The 19,430-nt window shown below is 38.7% G+C and overlaps 1 protein-coding gene across 1 annotated transcript; it reads right to left on the bottom strand.

Moving 5' to 3' along the window:
* Positions 1 to 13,481: 13,481 nt before the first annotated feature.
* On the bottom strand, positions 13,482 to 14,591 carry LOC122043557. Its single transcript, XM_042604178.1, has 2 exons — positions 13,697 to 14,591; positions 13,482 to 13,540 (listed from the first exon to the last, which is right to left on the bottom strand). The coding sequence occupies exons 1-2, from the start codon at positions 14,589 to 14,591 to the stop codon at positions 13,482 to 13,484; spliced, it is 954 nt and encodes a 317-aa protein (XP_042460112.1).
* Between the last annotated feature and the right edge of the window lie 4,839 nt (positions 14,592 to 19,430).

The following is a 19,430-nucleotide window of genomic DNA, read 5'->3' as shown; positions in this document are numbered from 1 at the left end:
ATTATTTTGAAATGCTAAGTTGTGTTTAAATTGCTTCATTTATGTGTTAGAATCAATAAATTGGTAAATGCTTATGCCCATTACCTCTTCTTACTCTGCTGGAATGTTAAACTGCTGGAATGTTAAGTTGCTGGAATTATTCGGATGGTTAAATGCTTGGTTAAATGCTCAGAAGTTTTTATGCATGCTGGAAATTTTATATAGGTTTGTTTTATGGAAGAAAATGCATATGAAAATTTGGTTTTGACTGCTCAGTAGCCTTATGTGATTGCTGGTATGTGGTATGAGTTTGCTCTACGTAGGAAATTGGCATGGGATGATTCGGTGGATATAAGATTTGTATTTTTATTTGTATATTGGTATCTGATATGAGTTTAGCTTAAATGGAAATCTGCCATTAGCAATATTCTGCTGTAGTATTAACTTTTGCTATCCAGTATTTATTTCTGCTGTAGTGAAGATGATTCAATGTGTGCTGTTCGGTTCTTGTTGAAAGGAATGAGCAGTAGGGTTGATTAATTCCTTTTTCATTCCTGTTAAGATATAGAATGAAATGAATGCAAGATAATTAAGGAAGTACAAGAAGTAGAGATACTTAAGTTTCATTTGTCTATATGTTATACTTGCTTGATGCTTCACTTATTTGCATGTTTAAATAGTAAGAAAAGAAAAGAAAAAAATAAAAATAAAAAAAGAAATTAAAATATCAGAGCAGTTTAAAGTTCTATTAGATATGTGATATGTTTTATACAAATGGATTAAAGCATTTCTAGTGTTAAAAGTAGGTAGTACCAGTTATGTGTAGATAGTAGATAAGTAACGTTCACCCTAAAGAGTAGATAGAAGGGTGGCCGTTACACTTAAGGCAAAGGAGAAGCGATAACCTTAATGTTTAATTGCTTGCCATTTTGTTTTAGTAAGGTATCAGAGCCCTAAGGTCCAAGCATGAGTCAAGATTTGGTTTTGATCAGGTATCAGAGCCCTTAAGTATAAGCATGCTTAAACTTTAATATTGCCTCTAGAGAACATCTTGCCAATTAGCTAAGTTTAGAAAATAATTTAACTAAGTTTAGTTAGAGAAAACTTAATTAAGTACTTAGCTTTGAAAACATTTAGCTTATAGAGGAGTTATAATTTGAAGGTCAGGTCATAAATAATTTTAATTTTAAAGCTAAAAAAATAGCTTGAATTTTCGAAGATATGCCAAAAATAGTTTTTAATTTTGAGGTCAAGTCAAAATTTTTAAAGAAAAACTAATTTTAAAACCGACTCAAAATCATTCCCCCTTAATTAATGCCTTAATAAATTTTTGAGTTCAGGAGTTAAGCATGAGAGGTTAAAAAATTATTTTTCTAATTTTCCATCTCACTCATTCTAGATTAACAAGCATGTTTAGCATATGAGTGAGTATGAGATGGAGTTTACAACATTGAAAATATCAGTTAGAATTCCAAATAGGTGACCATTATTTTGAAGATTTAAGAATTAATTGAGTTTAGAATTTCAAAGAATTTAATAACTTCTGAAAAGAATTTTGAAATTAAGTTTTAAAGATTTTGAAATAATTTTGAAAAGATTTCTCAAATAAATTTTAAAAAATTTTAAAAGATTTTGAAAAGATTTTTCAAATAAATTTTAAAAGAATTTTAAAAGATTTTGAACTGATTTTTCAAATAATTTTTAAAAGAATTTGAATAACTATCAGTTTGAATTTTTAAAATTCCTTAGTCATCTCACCCGCCTAAATTTTCAATCAGGGAACCCTATAATTGTTGTGAGATGAGCTATGGTTGGATTTTAGGGTCTGGTTTAACTTTTGTGTTAGATTCATGTTTAGCTTTGGGTTCAACAAGTAAGCATTCTTTGGATAAACTTCTGGGCTATGGTGAGTCACAAGGAACTCATTAAAGTAACCATGCCTTCGAGGTTTCCAAATAGTCCTACCCATTGAGCTTAATACTAAACCTTGGTCTAACTAGTTAGGATCCATTTAAGGGTAGCTTCGGTCAGTTCCACTTGGCCAAATGCACCAGGTCGAAGCCATATCTTCCTAGACATGCGATGCCCAAGCTTCCCTAACGTACTATCATCCAAAAACGTCACCAGTACTGTGGGTCAAGTTAAACCAAGCCCATTTTGATCTAACCTTAATTACCCTGCCGGGTAATCTACTCTTGTTTTACCTATTTCGGGTAGATTAGGTTCAGTTACCCTATCGGGTAGTTCAGTTGGGGTGTCAGCGAATCTGGATCCTCCATCTTAAGTTGAAATTTACTTTTAATTTGAATTAATTTCGAATTGAATTTCGAATTTAATTTAATTTCAAAATTTTTAATTGAACTTTGAATTTTGAATTTAATTTTTAATTTTTAATTTAATTTTGAATTTTTAATTGAATTTTGAATTTTGAATTTAATTTTGAATTTAATTTGAATATTAATTTGAATATTAATTTGAATTATGTTCTTACTATTGTTTTTCTATTAGCTCCCCCTGGATCATAGCCTCGATATGGTCTATCAAGGTAATAGACTTGATCCTTGGGGACCCAATAATGACCATTTCCAACTTGATTAACCAAGTTAGATTTTGGCACCCATGCCTGGACAATTTTTCTATTATTTCTATTAACTAGCGATAAATATGATTTGTATTTTATTTTAGTTTTAAATCCAAGTCCAGTTTTGTTGTAAACGACTCGCTGTTTTCCAAGAATCAGATCCAAATTCTTGGAGCCCAAGGTGAACCGTTCCAACGTGTCCTTGAGTTCTTTAATTTGAGCTTTTAAATTGGAATTTTCTTCCTCAAGTTGTTGAACTTGAGTTGAACTTCCAATTTGAACTGACTCAGTTAAAGAGCTCGAGTCAGTCGCTTCCTTAAGGGCTGTTACCTCCTTTTGGAGCGACTTAACCCGGACGTTGGATTTAGCCAACTTTTTAACTAAGTAAGGTAATAATTCATGCAAGTTATCTAATTGAAATTCTGTGAGTAGTGAACTTACAGTGGGTTTTGGTCCTTCGGAAACGAATGCGGATTCGTGGCTTCGATTAGACTCAGTCTCGGATTCGCTCTCGATTTCTGACTGATATTTGGACTCAGTTTCCGCCACGGTTGCTTGTACTGGTAGAGCGAGGAAGCTCGTCGGTTCTTCTTCGTCGGACCCGGATTCATCTGAAGACTCGGACCATATCTTTTCCTCTGTCTTACTTGTACCTGCAACCATCGTAATACCTTCCTTGGCCGGAATAGCATTAGTCTGCTCAAATAATTTGTTTATTAAAACATGCTTACCTATTTTCGTATCAAGAATACCTTCGTGTAGCTCAATCAGATTCTCCCACAGCTCCTTGGCGCTTGAGAATGGGCCAACGCGATTTAGCTCCTTATTCGTTAAGCCACACTGAAGTGTATACGTTGTTTTTGTGTTTGCTTCTACCTTTTTGATAAGGTTCGCGTCCCAGTTCTCGTACGGTAGTGGCTTGCCGGCACCGTCAGTTGGCAGTTGAAGCTCAGTTTTGACGATCATCCAGACTTCAAAGTGAGTCTGGAGATACGCCTCCATCCGACCCTTCCAATCTCCGAAATCATCTCCGGAGAAGAGCGGTGGGCGAGCAGTGTTGTAGCCTTCTTGATGGGCCATTTTAGAAAGACAATCTTGCAAAATAAACACAATAAAACTTGTTCCAAGACTTGGTCTTGGATTAGTAGTGCGGGAGAGAAATAAAGATAGTAATTCAAGAATTTCAAAAAAAATAATAAAATATTATTAAAAAAAATATTAAAAAAAATTTTACCACAAATTTTTAAAAACGCAATATTTTGTTAATTCCAACCAATGGTGAAAAGATGAAAATTAATTTTTCAAAAACAGTTTTGGAGGGAAAAAAACGAAAGGCGTAAGGTTAAAAATATAACCTATACAAACGACAAAGCCACGAAAAATGCTTGAATGGTGGTTGCACCAATTCAAAGTGGTGGTTGCACCAATTCAAAGCGACCCCGCTCTGATACCAATTGATGGATCGAAAGCGCTAGAGGGAGGGGGGGTGAATAGCGCTCGTGGCTATTTTTAACGATTTAAAACACAGAATAGAAACGCAGCGGAAAGTAAAATAAAACACACAGAGACGCAGGTGTTTTACTTCGTTCGGAGCCTATGGCGACTCCTACTCAATGGCCCACGGTCCTTGACCGCTTTCGGTGGGCAACAACTATATATCGGAAAGATTACAATTTGAATTACAATTAATGCAATAAGTAAACTAATACCGACAACAAAAGATCGAAGAGTCTGAGCCTCGGGTTGTCGACGTCGAGTAGTAGCACTTCAAGATCGTCTCGTTGGCAGCACTTCACAGAAGACAGCTTAGCATTCGTTGTTCTTTGGCTGCACCCTCGACCCTCTTTTTATATGACCTTCCGGGCGCCTGGACCCCTTCCGGGCGCCTGGAGTGTGACGTGGCCAACCAACCAGGATGCTCCACGTGGCGAAGTCGCGGCAGGGATAAGGAGTTTTTGAGCTTAATCTTCCTTGGATTAACAACCACATCGAACCTGCTGGAAAAAGGGGTCCGGGCGCCCGGGATGGATCCGGGCGCCCGGAACAGGTCCGAGCGTCCGGGACCAAATGTTATCCCTGCCGCGACTTCGCCACGTGGAGCATCCTGGTTGGTTGGCCACGTCACACTCCAGGCGCCCGGAAGGGGTCCAGGCTCCCGGAAGGTCATATAAAAAGAGGGTCGAGGGTGCAGCCAAAGAACAACAAATGCTAAGCTGTCTTTATTCCGCTGCTTATTACTCTATTAGTTTCACGTACGATTTACGGATTTCGAAAAAAAAATAGCCACGAGCGCTATTCACCCCCCCCCCCCTTCTAGCGCTTTCGATCCATCAATTGGTATCAGAGCGGGGTCGCTTTGAATTGGTGCAACCACCATTCAAGCATTTTTCGTGGCTTTGTCGTTTATATAGGTTAAAACTGTTTTTGTTATTGGTATCAGAGCGGGGTTACATCTTTCATTTTTTTTCCCTCCAAAACTGTTTTTGAAAAATTAATTTTCATCTTTTCACCATTGGTTGGAATTAACAAAATATTGCATTTTCAAAAATTTGTAGTAATATTTTTTTAATAATATTTTAATAATATTTTATTATTTTTTCTCAAAATTCCTGAATTACTATTTTTATTTCTCTCCCGCATTACTAATCCAAGACTAAGTCTTGGAACAAGTTTTATTGTGTTTATTTTGCGAGATTGTCTTTCTAAGATGACCCATCAAGAAGGCTACAACACTGCTCGTCCACCGCTTTTCTCCGGAGATGATTTTGGAGATTGGAAGGGTCGGATGGAGGCATATCTCCAGACTCACTTTGAAGTCTGGATGATCGTCAAAACCGGGCTTCAACTGCCAACTAACGGCGCCGGCAAGTCACTACCGTACGAGAACTGGGACGCGAACCTTATCAAAAAGGTAGAAGCAAATGCAAAAGCAACGTATACACTTCAGTGTGGCTTAACGAATAAGGAGCTGAATCGCGCCAGCCCATTCTCAAGTGCCAAGGAGCTGTGGGAGAATCTGATTGAGTTACACGAAGGTATTCCTGATACAAAAATAGGTAACCATGTTTTAATAAATGATTTATTTGAATTAGATGAGCAGAATAATACTACTTCGGCCGAGGAAGGTATTACGATGGTTGCAGGTACAAGTAAGACAGAATGGTCCGAGTCTTCAGATGAATCCGGGTCCGACGAAGAAGAACCGACGAGCTTCCTCACTCTACCAGTACAAGCAACCGTGGCGGAAACTGAGTCCGAGTATGAGTCAGAAACCGAGAGCGAATCCGAGACTGAGTCTGATCAAAGCCACGAATCCGCATTCGTTTCCGAAGGACCAAAACCCACTGTAAGTTCACTACTCGCAGAATTTCAATTAGATAACTTGCATGAATTATTACCTTACTTAGTAAAAAAGTTGGCTAAATCCAACGTCCGGGTTAAGTCGCTCCAAAAGGAGATAACAGCCCTTAACTGAGTCAGTTCAAATTGGAAGTTCAACTCAAGTCCAACAACTTGAGGAAGAAAACTCCAATTTGAAAGCTCAAATTAACGAACTCAAGGACACGTTGGAACGGTTCACCTTGGGCTCCAAGAATCTGGATCTGATTCTTGGAAAACAGCGAGCCGTTTATAACAAAACTGGACTTGGATTTAAAAATAAAATAAAATACAAATCATATTTATCACTAGTTAATAGAAATAATAGAAAAATTGTCCAAGCATGGGTGCCAAAATCCAACTTGATTAATCAAGTTGGAAATGGTCACTATTGGGTCCCCAAGGATCAAGTCTATTACCTTGATAGACTATATCGAGGCTATGATCCAGGGGGAGCTAATAGAAAAACAATATTAAGAACATAATTCAAATTAATATTCAAATTAAATTCAAAATTAAATTCAAAATTAAATTAAAATTTCAAAATTCAAAATTCAATTAAAAATTTGAAATTAAATTAAATTCGAAATTCAATTCAAAATTAATTCAAATTAAAAGTAAATTTCAACTTAAGTTAAATAAAAATAGATGGAGGATCCAGACTCGCTGGAACCCCCAACTGAACTACCCGACAGGGTAACTCAACCTAATCTACCCGAAATGGGTAAAACAAGAGTAGATTACCCGGCAGGGTAATTAAGGTTAGATCAAAATGGGCTAGGTTTAACTTGACCCACAGTACTGGTAAAGTTTTTGGATGATAGTACGTTAGGGAAGCTTGGGCATCGCATGTCTAGGAAGATATGACTTCGACCTGGTGCATTTGGCCAAGTGGAACTGACCGAAGCTACCCTTAAGTGGATCCTAACTAGTTAGACCAAGGTTTAGTATTAAGCTCAATGGATATGACTATTTGGGAAACCTCGAAGGCATGGTTACTTTAATGAGTACCTTGTGACTCACCATACCCCAGAAGTTTATCCAAAGAATGTTTACTTGTTGAACCCAAAGCTAAACCTGAATCTAACATAAAGTTAAACCAGACCCTTAAATTCAACCATAATTCATCTCACAACAATTATAGGGTTCCCTGATTGAAAATTTAGATCGAGTGAGATGACTAGTTAATTCAACTAAATAATTATTTGAAAAATCTTTTCAAAATCAGTTCAAAATCTTTTAAAACTTCATTTCAAAATTATTTGAAAAATTATTTCAAAATCCTTTAAAATTCTTTCAAAATTATTTGAAAAATCTTTTCAAAATCATTTAAAAATTATTTTAAAACTTAAAAACTTAATCATTTCAAAATTATTTTAAAACATAATTTGAAAAATGATCATTTCAAAATCTTTTGAAAAATCATTTGAAAAATCCCTTAAAAAATTAATTTCAAAATTATTTCAAAAATTATTTGAAAAATCATTTGAAATATCCTCTGAAAAATTAATTTCAAAACCCTTTTCAGAAGTTATTAAATTCTTTGAAATTCTAAACTCAATTAATTTTTAAATCTTCAAAATAATGGTCACCTATTTGGAATTCTAACTGATATTTTCAATGTTGTAAATTAAACTCCATCTCACACTCACTCATATGCTAAACATGCTTGTTAATCTAGAATGAGTGAGATGGAAAATTAGGAAAATAATTTTTTAACCTCTCATGCTTGAACTCCTGAACTCAAAAATTTATTAAGATATTAATTAAGGGGGAGTGATTTTGAGTCGGTTTTAAAATTAGTTTTTCTTTAAAAATTTTGACTTGACCTCAAAATTTAAAACTATTTTCGGCATATCTTCGAAAATTCAAGCTATTTTTTAGCTTTAAAATTAAAATTATTTATGACCTGACCTTCAAATTATAACTCCTCTATAAGCTAAATGTTTTCAAAGCTAAGTACTTAATTAAGTTTTCTCTAACTAAACTTAGTTAAATTATTTTCTAAACTTAGCTAATTGGCAAGATGTTCTCTAGAGGCAATATTAAAGTTTAAGCATGTCTGTACTTAAGGGATCTGACACCTGATCAAAACAAATCTTGACTCATGCTTGGTCTTTAGGGCTCTGATACCTTACTAAAACAAAATGGCAAGCTATTAAACATTAAGGTTATCGCTTCTCCTTTGCCTTAAGTATTCTTGAAATTCATTTCAAAAACATGCCTTAAAACAACTTTTCAAAAACTTCTTCAAATTTAAAACTTTCGAGTGTCCTCTAGTTTGAAATTTTTTTTGGAATTTTGTTAGAAAATTATTTAAGCTGAAACTCTTTCGAAAATCCGTTAAGTTAAAAATCCTTTTCTTAAGTTAGGAAATTCTTTAAAGTTTGAAAATTTTTGTTAAGCTGCAATTAACTTCTTTAAGTTGAAAATTCCTTGGAAACTTTCCTTAAAAAACCTGAATATTTTTTTCTGGAAAAATTTCTGAAGTTGAAAATTTTTGTTTAAAAACTTTTCTGTGCAAATTTTGGAAGCTCCTCAAAATACACTAAATTAAAAAGAGCTCTTTGTTGCTAATCTCTTCAAACAAAATCAATTGATAAAATTTTGAAAAATATTGCTATTTTGCCTTTCACTTGCTCCTTGCCTAAGTTAAAATGGTTTCTGCTAAATTTTGTCTTGAAAAATTAAGTTTTTCAAAACTAGCTCATTTTTGATATATGGCAAAGGGGGAGAGTAGAGAAATTCAAAGAAAGAAATAGAAATTCAAATTCAAAGAAAGAGTAGAGAAATTCAAAGAAAATAGTTTAAAGGGAGCTTGTATTAAGGGGGAGCTATGTTTATCTTGCTATCACGCTTATCCTATTTCTTGTGCTTATACATAACTGCATAATTTGTACTTAACATTGAATTTCGGTTGCCATTATCAAAAAGGGGGAGATTGTTGGTGCGGGAAGCATCCGATGATTGAACCTTAGTTTTGATAATGGCAAAGGATTCAAAGTTAAGTCAGTGTGTGATCTAACATGGTTGAATGAGTGTTTCAGGAAAGTCCTAGCTGCGGTTAGGCAGGTGAAAAACCCTAAGGGGTGGTAACCTTAGGTCCTAGGGGGCGGTAACCCTAGGTGGAGGAAAACCCTAAGGGGCGGTAACCTTAGGTCCTAGGGGGCGGTAACCCTAGGTGGAGGAAAACCCTAAGGGACGGTAACCTTAGGTCCTAGGGGGTGGTAACCCTAGGTGGAGAAAAACCCTAGGGGGCGGCAACCCTAGGTCCTAGGGGGTGGTAACCCTAGGCGGAAAGTCCAGTCGGTCTAGAGGACCGGACTGGCATCAGGTAATCTCTCCTGAGGGGAGTAGGTGAGGACGCGTTCCCTGCATAGGGAACAGTAGGCGTCGGGTCGACTTAGGGTTTTCGGTAGGATATCCAAAGTCAGACTCGGACAGTCCGAAGACTGTCAGTTATTCGTTACTATGTTTTATCAGAATCTAACACTGTCTTGCAGGGTATTATTGCTCGGACTAACCTTGTTTTGTAGGTGAAGAACCTGCTGGAAAAAGGGGTCCGGGCGCCCGGGATGGATTCGGGCGCTCGGAACAAGTCCGGGCGCCCGGGACCAAATGTTATCCCTGCCGCGACTTCGCCACGTGGAGCATCCTGGTTGGTTGGCCACGTCACACTCCAGGCGCCCGGAAGGGGTCCAGGCGCCCGGAAGGTCATATAAAAAGAGGGTCGAGGGTGCAGCCAAAGAACAACGAATGCTAAGCTGTCTTCTGTGAAGTGCTGCCAACGAGATGATCTTGAAGTGCTACTACTCGACGTCGACAACCCGAGGCTCAGACTCTTTGATCTTTTGTTGTCGGTATTAGTTTACTTATTGCATTAATTGTAATTCAAATTGTAATCTTTCTGATATATAGTTGTTGCCCACCGAAAGCGGTCAAGGACCGTGGGCCTTCGAGTAGGAGTCGCGATAGGCTCCGAACGAAGTAAAACACCTGCGTCTCTGTGTGTTTTATTTTACTTTCCGCTGCGTTTCTATTCTGTGTTTTAAGTCTTGTCCCTTAGAAGAATTAGATAAATTAAAACTAGCAAATGAAAAATTGAAACTTGAAAATGATGATTTGAAAATTCAAGTAGATAACTTGAAAAACCATGCATGTTCATCTAAAACCAATGTTAGAAGATTTAATAATTTAAATTGGTACTTTAAATATCACCCTGGACAAATTAGGAATATTTCAAGAAAATATGTTCCTAAAACCTTTTTAGTTAATCCAGTAGGTTGGAACCTATATTGGGTTCCTAAATCATGCTTAAATTAATTTTAAAATTAAAATTAGCGCTTTAAGTGAGAAAATTAAACAAAGAATTTCTTTATGAGGCTTTGTCTAAGGAAGTGGTTGTTGTTCCAATAACCAAGAAGGCCTAGTGCCTCGCCACGATCTGGAAGTCAAAATATTGAAATAAATATTTAATTAACTTACTAATGAAGCATTAATACAAGAATTAATTAGTACTTGAAAAAGGTTATTCAAAACATTTTATTTCAAATTAGAAATTTACTTACTTAGAAATTTTTTTTTGCCTAAGTCAATATTTTTTTTAAAAAAAATACTTAAAAATGTAAGTTAGGATTTTTTAAAAATTTTTTTATATACTTAGAAATATTCTCAAAAATCATTTTTCTAAGTTAAGAACTTTTTTCTTAAAACTAGAAATCTCAGCTTAAATTACTTAGAAAAATTTTCTAAATCTCTTAAAAATTTAGAATTTTTTTTTAGAAATACTTTTTCTAAGTCTTTAACCCTTAGATTGTTTTTCTTGGAACCCCATTTTTTTTGTGATCAAAGGGGGAGAAGGGAAAGTATAAGTCTAGGGAGAGGTAGATAGATTTAATTTATCTAATTCTTCTAAGGGACAAGACTTAGCTAGAATTACTTTTAAATTTTTATTTTCACTTTCTAATTTGCAGCAATCTTTTGTTAAAAGTTTAACAAACTTAAACATTTTATCGGGAGGAAGAGATCGTACCTGACTTACCTTGTCGATCTCGTTGTCCGTTTCTCCCCCTGAGTTGTTGCTTTCTTCCGACGTGTCTCCCCCTTCATCGATGCTCTCGATGCTCATTTCGAAAGAGCTTGAATTGCAGTCGTCATCTTGATGACTCGCCATCAGTGCGAGTCCGGAGAAAGCTTCGACTTTCGATTCGGACGATGTATCGTCCCACGTCGCCTTTAGGGCCTTTCGCTTTTGGATAGGCTTCTTACCCTTCTCCTTGTCCTTGTTCTTCAGCTTGGGGCAGTTGTCCTTGACGTGCCCTTCTTCGTCGCAATGGTAGCAGCGGATCGTTCTTTTCCTCTTTCCCTGCGGATGGTTAGTAGATCTGGATTTACAAAGTTTCTTGAATCTTCTTACCATCATTACCATTTCCTCGTCGTCGAGAGAGGATTCCGATTCTGGTTCGTCTCTCGAGGCTTTGAGGGCGACGTTGTTTTTAGGCTCCTTCATTCCTGCACATCTTGACTCATGCACTTCAAATGTTGAAAAGAATTCTTCTAATGAAATCTTTTCTAAATCTTTAGAAATGTAAAATGCATCTACTAATGATGCCCATTTTGTATTTCTAGGAAAGGAATTTAAAGCGTACCTGAGCGAATCTCGGTTGCTTACCCTTTCTCCGAGATTCGAAAGACCGATGATAATTTGTTTTATTCTCGAGTGTAGATGCGCGACTGACTCGTCTTCCCCAAGTCGCAGGCTGGTGAGCTGATTGCGAAGTAGATCTCTTCTAGCGAGCTTAGCTTCGGACATTCCTTCATGCAGCTCGAGGAACTTCTCCCAAAGTTCCTTTGCAGAGTTGTATTTACCGATCCTGTTGACTTCTTGAGGCGGAAGAACGCTTAGCAGATGGTACTCTGCTTTGCCGTTCGCTACGAAGTCGGCCTGCTCCTTTTTTGTCCATTTATCTATTTCCTTGTCTCTGGAGCTTGAAAGCCAAGTTTCATTGTTAAAAATAATTCAATATCTGTTGTAAGAAATACCTGTATATGTTTTTTCCAAGTGGTGAAATCCCCTTCGAATTTCGGCGGGTGAATGCTTGGTCCGGCCATCTCGTTGCTTCGTTCGGCGGTTAGTCCTCCTGAAGCGCCTTGGCTCTGATACCACTTGTAGGACCGTTGGGCCGGCTAGAAGGGGGGTTGAATAGCCCTGCAGAAATCAAAACACAAACACCCTTCTCGAACTCTTAAACTGACACTTGTAAAATAATCAAAACAATAAACTAAGATCAGAACAGAAAACGAGGCACCAGGTTTTGACTTGGTTACAACCAGGGAGGTTGTTAATCCAAGAAAGATGATCGCACTAGAATTTCTCCTTCAGGCGGAGAAGCCTCTTACAAAGTTGAAGCGCACAACAGAAGCTAACTACAGAAAGCGTACAAGTGTTTTAAAGAAATGCGTGAGTTCTGAATTGATGAAAAGCTTCTAGACCAAGGCTATATTTATAGCCTTGGTCGGGGCGCCTGGAAGGGTTCCGGGCGCCCTGGGGGGATAAAACTTTATCCCCCAACGTTCAGATCGTGTAAATCGTGATCTTGGTCAAAATCAGGGTCCGGGCGCCCGGAAGGGTTCCGGGCGCCCCGGAGGGCTCCGGGCGCCCCGGATTGTTCCGGGCGCCCTGGAGCCCAAAGTCAACAGCCGTTGACTTTTTCGTCCGGGACCTCTTCTCTGGTTCAGTCCCGCCTCGGTCCGGTTCTTCTCCTCCGGATCCGCTCACTTGGGTGATCTCTGCCATCCGGAAAAGGGCTCACCCGAACCCAACTTCTGGTCTTCTCGAGCGGGCTTCCCTCCGGCTTCTCGTCCCTCGGAATTACCGCATGTTTCCTTCTCGTCCGCCAGCGTACTCATCCGCAGTCTTCGTCCCTCGGTCGTCGACCTTCTCGCTAGCTGCGTCTCTTGCTCCCCGAGCAATCTTCTGCTCCGGCTTTCGTCCCTCGGAACCACCGCGCGCTTCCTTCTCGTCCGCCGGTGTACTCTTCCGCAGCACCTCGTCCCTCGGACTGCCGTCCTTCTCGCTAGCTGCGTCTTCCGCTCGACTACCTGTGTTTCTAAGCTCCTGCACACTTAGACACAAGGTTAGAAACACACAGGACCTAACTTAACTTGTTGATCACACCAAAACAACCTTGGGGTTCCAACAATCTCCCCCTTTTTGGTGTGATCAACCTAAGTTAAGCTAGGGTTAAAATAGACATTAAATAAAATTAAGTAAATTAACTTAATTTGCAATTTAAGTACTAAAAGATAGAAAAGATAAAATCAAATTAAATCTATCTACCTCTCCCTAGACTTATACTTTCCCTTCTCCCCCTTTGATCACAAAAAAAATAGGGTTCCAAGAATTAAATCTCCATTATTGAATCCAAAATCCATGATATTCTTCATTAAAACAAAAGAGATACATAATGAGAAACAACTAAAAGATTAGTAAAAGAAAACCTAATAGCAAATGAACTAATTTATTTTAAAATATTTGATTAATTTAGACATTTCCATAAATATCTTCATTTCCAGTCAAATTGTCTATCCCTCCATCAGGATCTGCAAAGAAATCAGAAACATACAAGTGTGTTGTCATAGAAGGACCAACAATTATGTTATTGTCTTGAAAGACAACATTTGTCTCTATATCTTTTGTCTTGCCTTTTAAAGAGGCTTGGTAGAGATTAATAAAGTATTTTGGCGTACGACAAGTACATGACCAATGTCCTTTCATGCCACATCTATAACATGAATTTTCTGATTTCTTTTCGGCATTATCTTGTCCACTTTGAACCCTTTTACCATTGTCATTTGTCCACTTTTGATGAACATTATTGTTAACCCACTTTTGGTGAGTTGTTGTGTTTCTTTTATTATAACCATCATGATTTTCTTCAGATCGATCATTTCCGTATCTACGACCACGACCACGGCCATGGCCACGACCATGACCACGACCATGATAAAATTTTTGTCCGTGCTGTCGTTTATCATTTTTACTAGTTTTCTCATTCACTTCAGGGATTGGACTAGCACCAGTTGGACGGATCTCATGATTTTTCATCAAAAGCTCGTTATTTTGCTCAGCCACCAGAAGACATGTAATCAACTCAGAATATTTCTTAAAACCTTTCTCTCTATATTGCTGCTGCAGGAGCATGTTAGATGCATGAAAGGTAGAATATATTTTTTCCAACATATCTTCATCAGTAATTTTTTCACCACATAATTTTAATTTTGAGCTAATTCTAAACATTGCTGAGTTATATTCACTTACAGATTTAAAATCTTGTAAACATAAATGAATCCATTCATAACGAGCATTTGGAAGAATCACGGTTTTATAATGGTTATACCTTTCCTTCAAATTATTCCATAGCTCAAGTGGATCTTTAATTGTCAAATATTCAATTTTCAATGCTTCATGAAGATGGTGACGAATGAATATCATTGCTTTTGCGCGATTTTGTAAAGATTCCTTATTTCCATCTTTTATGGTGTCTCCAAGACCCATTGCATCCAAATGAATCTCCGCATCCAAAATCCATGATAGATAATTTTTTCCCGAAATATCAAGAGCCACAAACTCTAACTTTGAAAGATTGGACATAGTAAGAATCTATTACAAAGAAAACTAAATTATTATTAATAATTATCGTGCATCATATATATTTATTAATAAATGATAAAACATGATTATATAATAAAAAGATGATTTGGTAATACTTAACTGTAAAATATTGTAAAATTTTTAAAACGTTGCAAATCATACAAATAAGTAACTAACTAATAGTTAATTGGATAATAGCTAATAAATGATAAAGAATTATAAATTTAATTTCATGGCATGTGAATAATTTTGATTGAGAATATATATATATATATATACATTTTTTTTTGATATTACCTATAATTGATTTAAAAGAAAAAAAATAGAGCACTTCGTGCTGATAAAGTGTTATAAAATTATATAAGCAAATGCATATGAAAAGGAAATATTATTAACATTTTATCTTTTTCCTCTCTTTTTCTTACTCATTAAAATGAATATACATATGTATTTATAGGTACATAATCATATTGAAACTTCTCATGAATTTATATAACTAAGGAGTTTAAAAGATGATAGGTTATGTAGATGAGAGAGTTTATGAAATTATTGGGGGTTATGGATATCCACATAATTTATTTTACAACATGTTTGATTTTTTGCTATAATTGTAAGTTAATTGAATTAAATATAATGACAAAATATTCTCATATGATTTATTCTTATTAATATTTCAAAATATTTAATACCATATATATTTATTTATCTCTAATTTTACTATTAATATGATTTTTTGCTATATATATATATAATATTGCATCACAAATCCCACTTAATTATCCTTTCACAATATTGATCGGACTATGGCCGGAAATTATTTGTAGCTGAACAATTAATAAGTGTTTGATTTTTTGCTATAATTGTAAGTTAATTGAACTAAATATAATGACAAAATATTCTCATATGATTTATTCTTATTAATAATTCAAAATATTTAATACCATATATATTTATTTATCTCTAATATTACTATTAATATGATTTTTTGCTATATATATAATGATTGTTTACTATAATTGTTAGTTAATTGACGTTGTAATATATAGATGTAAACAAAATAAATAAAAGATTTATTCCTTAATTACTCATGAACACTAAACCTTGAACAGCCACAGCTTTTATTTATATCACCGGCCGGGCCGGCAGAGACAATTTGATCCCGATCGACGCCTTTGCTCGCCTGATGACGACGGACTACTACAAGTGCCGACGTGAACAGGAAAGCGCGGTGGAGGACCATCTCACTTCCCTCCACGACGACCTGCTCATCTCTATCCTCTCCTTCCTCCCCATCAAGCAACGCGTCGCCCTCTCCGCCGTCTGCACCCGCTTCAACGGCCTCCTCCCCTCCATCCCCCGACTAGACACCTTCCGCCTCGACGTCGAGCGCCTCCCAGGCGGCGTTATCATCCCCCACAAGTTCACCTTCCCCCGTGCCCTGATCGGCCAATGCCGAGTCGTCTTACACGAATTCTTCTGTTTATCCAAACGCCTCGAACAGCTGCTCGTCGAGGGCCTCGTCGAGTCGGGCGTGCAGGACCTCATCCTCCAAGTATCCGACACGGGAGGGGAGTATTCGAAGTATGCCAGCGTAAGGAAAAACTGCAGCTTCTTCGGCATCAAATCGCTAAGGAGCCTCTCCTTGGACTGCATCCGGGCGTCGAAATACCCTGATCGCCTACCCCTCTTGCCCTTGGGCTGCGCCCTCCTCACGTCCCTCAAAATGGAATTCAGCGTCCTTGACGAGGATTTCCTGCGCAACCTCCTCGCCTCCTGCCCGTTCCTCGAGACTCTGCAACTCATCGGTTGCACTGCGTTGACGCTCGATTACTGCATTGGCGGACTAAGCATCCACTCCGCCTCCATCAAGCATTTAATCCTGATCCAGCTCTACATGCTTCACCCCACCATCACCATCGACGTCCGCGCCCCACAGCTCGAGTCGCTCATCGTCGACGTCGTCACCACGCTGCGCATCGAAGCGCCCAAGGTTCAAAACGCGTCGTTAGTTTTTGCCCTCTGGCCGCGGGAAGATCCTCCAGGTACATTGAGGAAGCTTTTCAAAACTTCGATTCATAGAGGAGCCGCTTGTCTCATGCTGAATTCCAGCAAAACTCCAAACGTGAGAATCGATCCGATCGATCCATCAAGCTGACCTTCTTAATTTTCATGCACAGTACTCTCTTTGATATATAATATACTTTGCTTCGATTGACTGACAGATATTAGCAGCCGAAAACGGAATTGTTAAATCTGTTTTTCCGCTTCACATGAAGTATCCCATGACCTTCAAACTCGACTTCAATCTGAACTATCAATCATCGACAGCGATTTTGACAGAGTTGCTGAAGAACTGCAATAACTACGAGACCAAGTTTGACATACGAGCAGATTCTACGCGTATTGGTAGCGGCACTGAAACTGCAAGAAACGACAAAAAGTTGCTCCGTGGCTCGACGGGATCGGAGCTCATTAACTTACAAATAGTGATGTCACAAAGGATATTTGAAGAGTTTCTCTCGAATCAGAAGAAGATGGAGGAATTTAAGTATAGGGGATTGAAAATGCTGAGAAGGCGCACCAGCAGAAAGCAGTTGAAGGATATATTGGCATCCAAGGAATCTTTGTTCCAAATATCTTCCAGCATTCCTAACTGTATTGAAATGAAAGTTTAATGTTTTTTTCCTTTATGAAATTTTTTTTTGAAAGAGTAAATTAAGATTTTTTTGATAAATTTATCTTGTTTTGTGAGAAAAATTAATTAGGAAAAATAAATAGTGTTATTACTGTATAAAAGGGTAATCGGGTTGTATATATTGACTCATGACTCGTATCTGACTAAAAGCTTGCACGAAGAACATCATCAGGACAATCATGGCAGGGGTCGATCCCGAAGAACCAGGGCACTTACCAATTTCGTTACTGTTTAAACCCTCCCTCCATATGATATGGGGTCGTCTTAAAGGAGCTGTGCTAATACGGTGGTATCACATTTAATGAAGACAAACCCGTTACACAGTCATGACACCAGACACGACCACGTTGTGTCCAATTCTAGAAGCATGAGCACAACCGTGCCTAGCAACACAGTCAGGCCGTGTAGCGTTCTGGAGGCACAAGCACGATCATGCCCAACGACACTACCAAGCCGTGTCACGGGAACGAACGGCAAGTATTCGGGGATTCCAGGGATTTTTTTTTGTTATGATTTGATATTTATGGTTAGTGATCTGGTGATGAGGGGCCCGCTCAGTAGAGCGGTCAATGACACGGTGGAGGTCAAAGTCAAGGCGGTCAACATCCTTACATCATCGTTCGATCGGGAGGAAGAGTATCCGATCAGATATCAGTACAACTCGGCTCCATACCGAGCTTCCTACGCTCAGAAGGATAAGTATCAGCGAATCCAGAGGCCGAGCGGCCAATCCGCTCGGACTTACCTAGAACCTCAGGACCAACAAAGTGGAATCACCACCAAGCAGAATGCGTTTGGACACGACTCCTCCGCACGACACAATAGCAGAGCTAGGACAGTGGTGTTGGAGGATCGGTGGCCGGCTTGAAGGGGGGTTGGATAGACGGCACCCCCAAATCGTTAGCTTCCTACACTATTGTTAGCTTGCGCAGCGAAATACAAATAAAAACAAACAAGCTAAACTAAATACAAGACAAAGAAAAGAAATGCAAACCAAACCTCTTATGATGCTCCTACTCCACGGCTGTCCGTAAGGTGGATGATCCCTCAATCCGTCAGTGGATTAGTCTCCGGAAACTCCGGCTAGCTCAACCTCCTTGTGGGTGGAGAAACCTCACCACAACACTCACCAAGACCTCTTGGATACAAGGGAAACTCTTGAGCACTTGTAGACTACTAATTAGACCTTAACCAAGTCTAATTTCGTCAGGTTGACCGGTCATCCCAAGCTCCCTCTTATAGAGCTTGGGGAAATCAGCCTTGCTGATTTGCCCGTTACCAGTCGACTGGTCCTTGCACCAGTCGACTGGTGCCAACCTAACGTCTCTCTCAACGGCTATCTATCAGTCGACTGGTCCCAGCCGTTTTGGGCACAGAGAGCTTCTGTGCTCACCACCAGTCGACTGGTTCCAGTACCAGTCGACTGGTACAACCCTAAACTTAGGGTTTCCCATCCCGAGTACATTTCTCTCGCACTCGGACCCTCACAACTCACTTGACTCTTCTTTGCAGCCTTGACCTCTTGCCTTCAAGTCTACTTCCTTTGGCTCTCGTCCCTCGGATGCATCCAAGCCCGCGGCTCGTCCCCAATGCCATCCTTCGCGTATGCCTCGAAGTCGCTTCCCTCGGCCCTTGTCCTTGCTGCCTTGTCCACGGACCCTCGGATGCTCCATCCTTCACCGGACCCGAAGCCGTCAACCTGAGTCACATGTGTCACCTGCAGTCCTGCACAACTCAAGTACACATATCAAATAACGAGGGTAAACCTAACTTAAACCCTTTGCCCAAACACCAAAACACATGGTCCCGCGGACCATTGGGATTGCTCCAACAATCTCCCCCTTTTTGGTGTTTGGCAATACGTTTAAGTTAGGGAAAACATATAGCAAATAAACATGCTAAAAACAATGGACTTACGATGCCAAGTCTACACACTTGGACTTACTCCGCCGAATGGACTTACATTGCCAAGGCTACACACTTGGCAACCGCCGAATGGACTTACGTTGCCAAGGCTACACACTTGGCAACCGCCGAAACAATGCACCAAGCATTGGAACCTATCCCAAGGCTCCCCCTACACCTATGCTCCCCAATGAGCTAGGCTTTTTACAACGGGCTTTTTAAGAACCTATCCCAAGGCT

The sequence above is a fragment of the Zingiber officinale genome, chromosome 2A, assembly GCF_018446385.1.
Source record: "Zingiber officinale cultivar Zhangliang chromosome 2A, Zo_v1.1, whole genome shotgun sequence".
In the NCBI taxonomy this organism is placed as follows: Eukaryota; Viridiplantae; Streptophyta; class Magnoliopsida; order Zingiberales; family Zingiberaceae; genus Zingiber; species Zingiber officinale.
This window is presented reverse-complemented; position numbering and strand designations above follow the sequence as displayed.

What these genes read in the sequence shown, in the direction of transcription:
- LOC122043557 (XM_042604178.1), bottom strand. Translation starts at nt 14,591, where the DNA reads ATGTCCAATCTTTCAAAGTTAGAGTTTGTGGCTCTTGATATTTCGGGA. An exon ending in CATGAAAGGACATTGGTCAT is followed by an intron (nt 13,541 to 13,696) that starts GTACTTGTCGTA and finishes ATTTCTTTGCAG; the next exon opens with ATCCTGATGGAGGGATAGAC.